At 58.5% G+C, this 633-nt stretch overlaps 1 protein-coding gene across 1 annotated transcript in view; it reads left to right on the forward strand.

The window, feature by feature from the left end:
- Nucleotides 1-300: 300 nt before the first annotated feature.
- The window catches only part of CBX6 (chromobox homolog 6), a gene marked incomplete at its 5' end in the record, with an annotated part of 1,122 nt that continues 789 nt past the window's right edge, over nt 301-633 (forward strand). The window contains one exon of the mRNA XM_009577073.1: nt 301-629. Coding sequence (XP_009575368.1) covers nt 301-629 — 329 coding nt within the window. The remainder of the gene's footprint in view (nt 630-633) is intronic.

A 633-nucleotide genomic window follows, 5' to 3' on the forward strand; every position in this document is an offset into this window, starting at 1 on the left:
TAACCCTGAAACATGGCTGGGGGGTGGCAGTTTCCTCCTGGGGAAAGCATGTGTCAACAGGGGTGCTGCCTAGGGAGTAATTAGCTGCCCAAAAAGGATGTAGAAGTGTCCCATGCTTGTATGGGGGGCTGTGCCGTGGCTCGTAATAGTCCATGGATGTGTATTTGTGCTTGTCATTAATGTGGGTATACATGTGACATGGCATTCTTGTCCTGAGGTGAGCAATGCGCGATTTGAGATTTGGCTGCATCAAGGCTGCGTCTCTGACCCTGTTTTTTTTCTCTCTCCCCACCACCGCAGGCTCGGGCCCAAGCGGAGGCCCTCCACATTGGGGATGTACACTTTTCTGTCAAGCCTGGTTCCAGCACCTCCTCTCCCAAGCTCCACTCCAGCGCCGCGGTGCACCGGCTCAAGAAAGACATCCGGCGATGCCACCGCATGTCCCGGCGCCCCCTGCCCCGTCCAGACCCCCAAAACGGCGGGAGCGTGGGTGGCGGGGCTGGCATCCGTCCTCCCGTCTCGCCCTTCTCGGAGACCGTCCGCATCATCAACCGTAAGGTGAAACCCCGCGAGCCCAAGCGCAGCCGCATCATCCTCAACCTCAAAGTCATTGACAAAGGCGGGAAGCCAGCC

The sequence above is a fragment of the Fulmarus glacialis genome, unplaced genomic scaffold (assembly GCF_000690835.1).
Source record: "Fulmarus glacialis isolate BGI_N327 unplaced genomic scaffold, ASM69083v1 scaffold18554, whole genome shotgun sequence".
Taxonomy (NCBI): Eukaryota; Metazoa; Chordata; class Aves; order Procellariiformes; family Procellariidae; genus Fulmarus; species Fulmarus glacialis.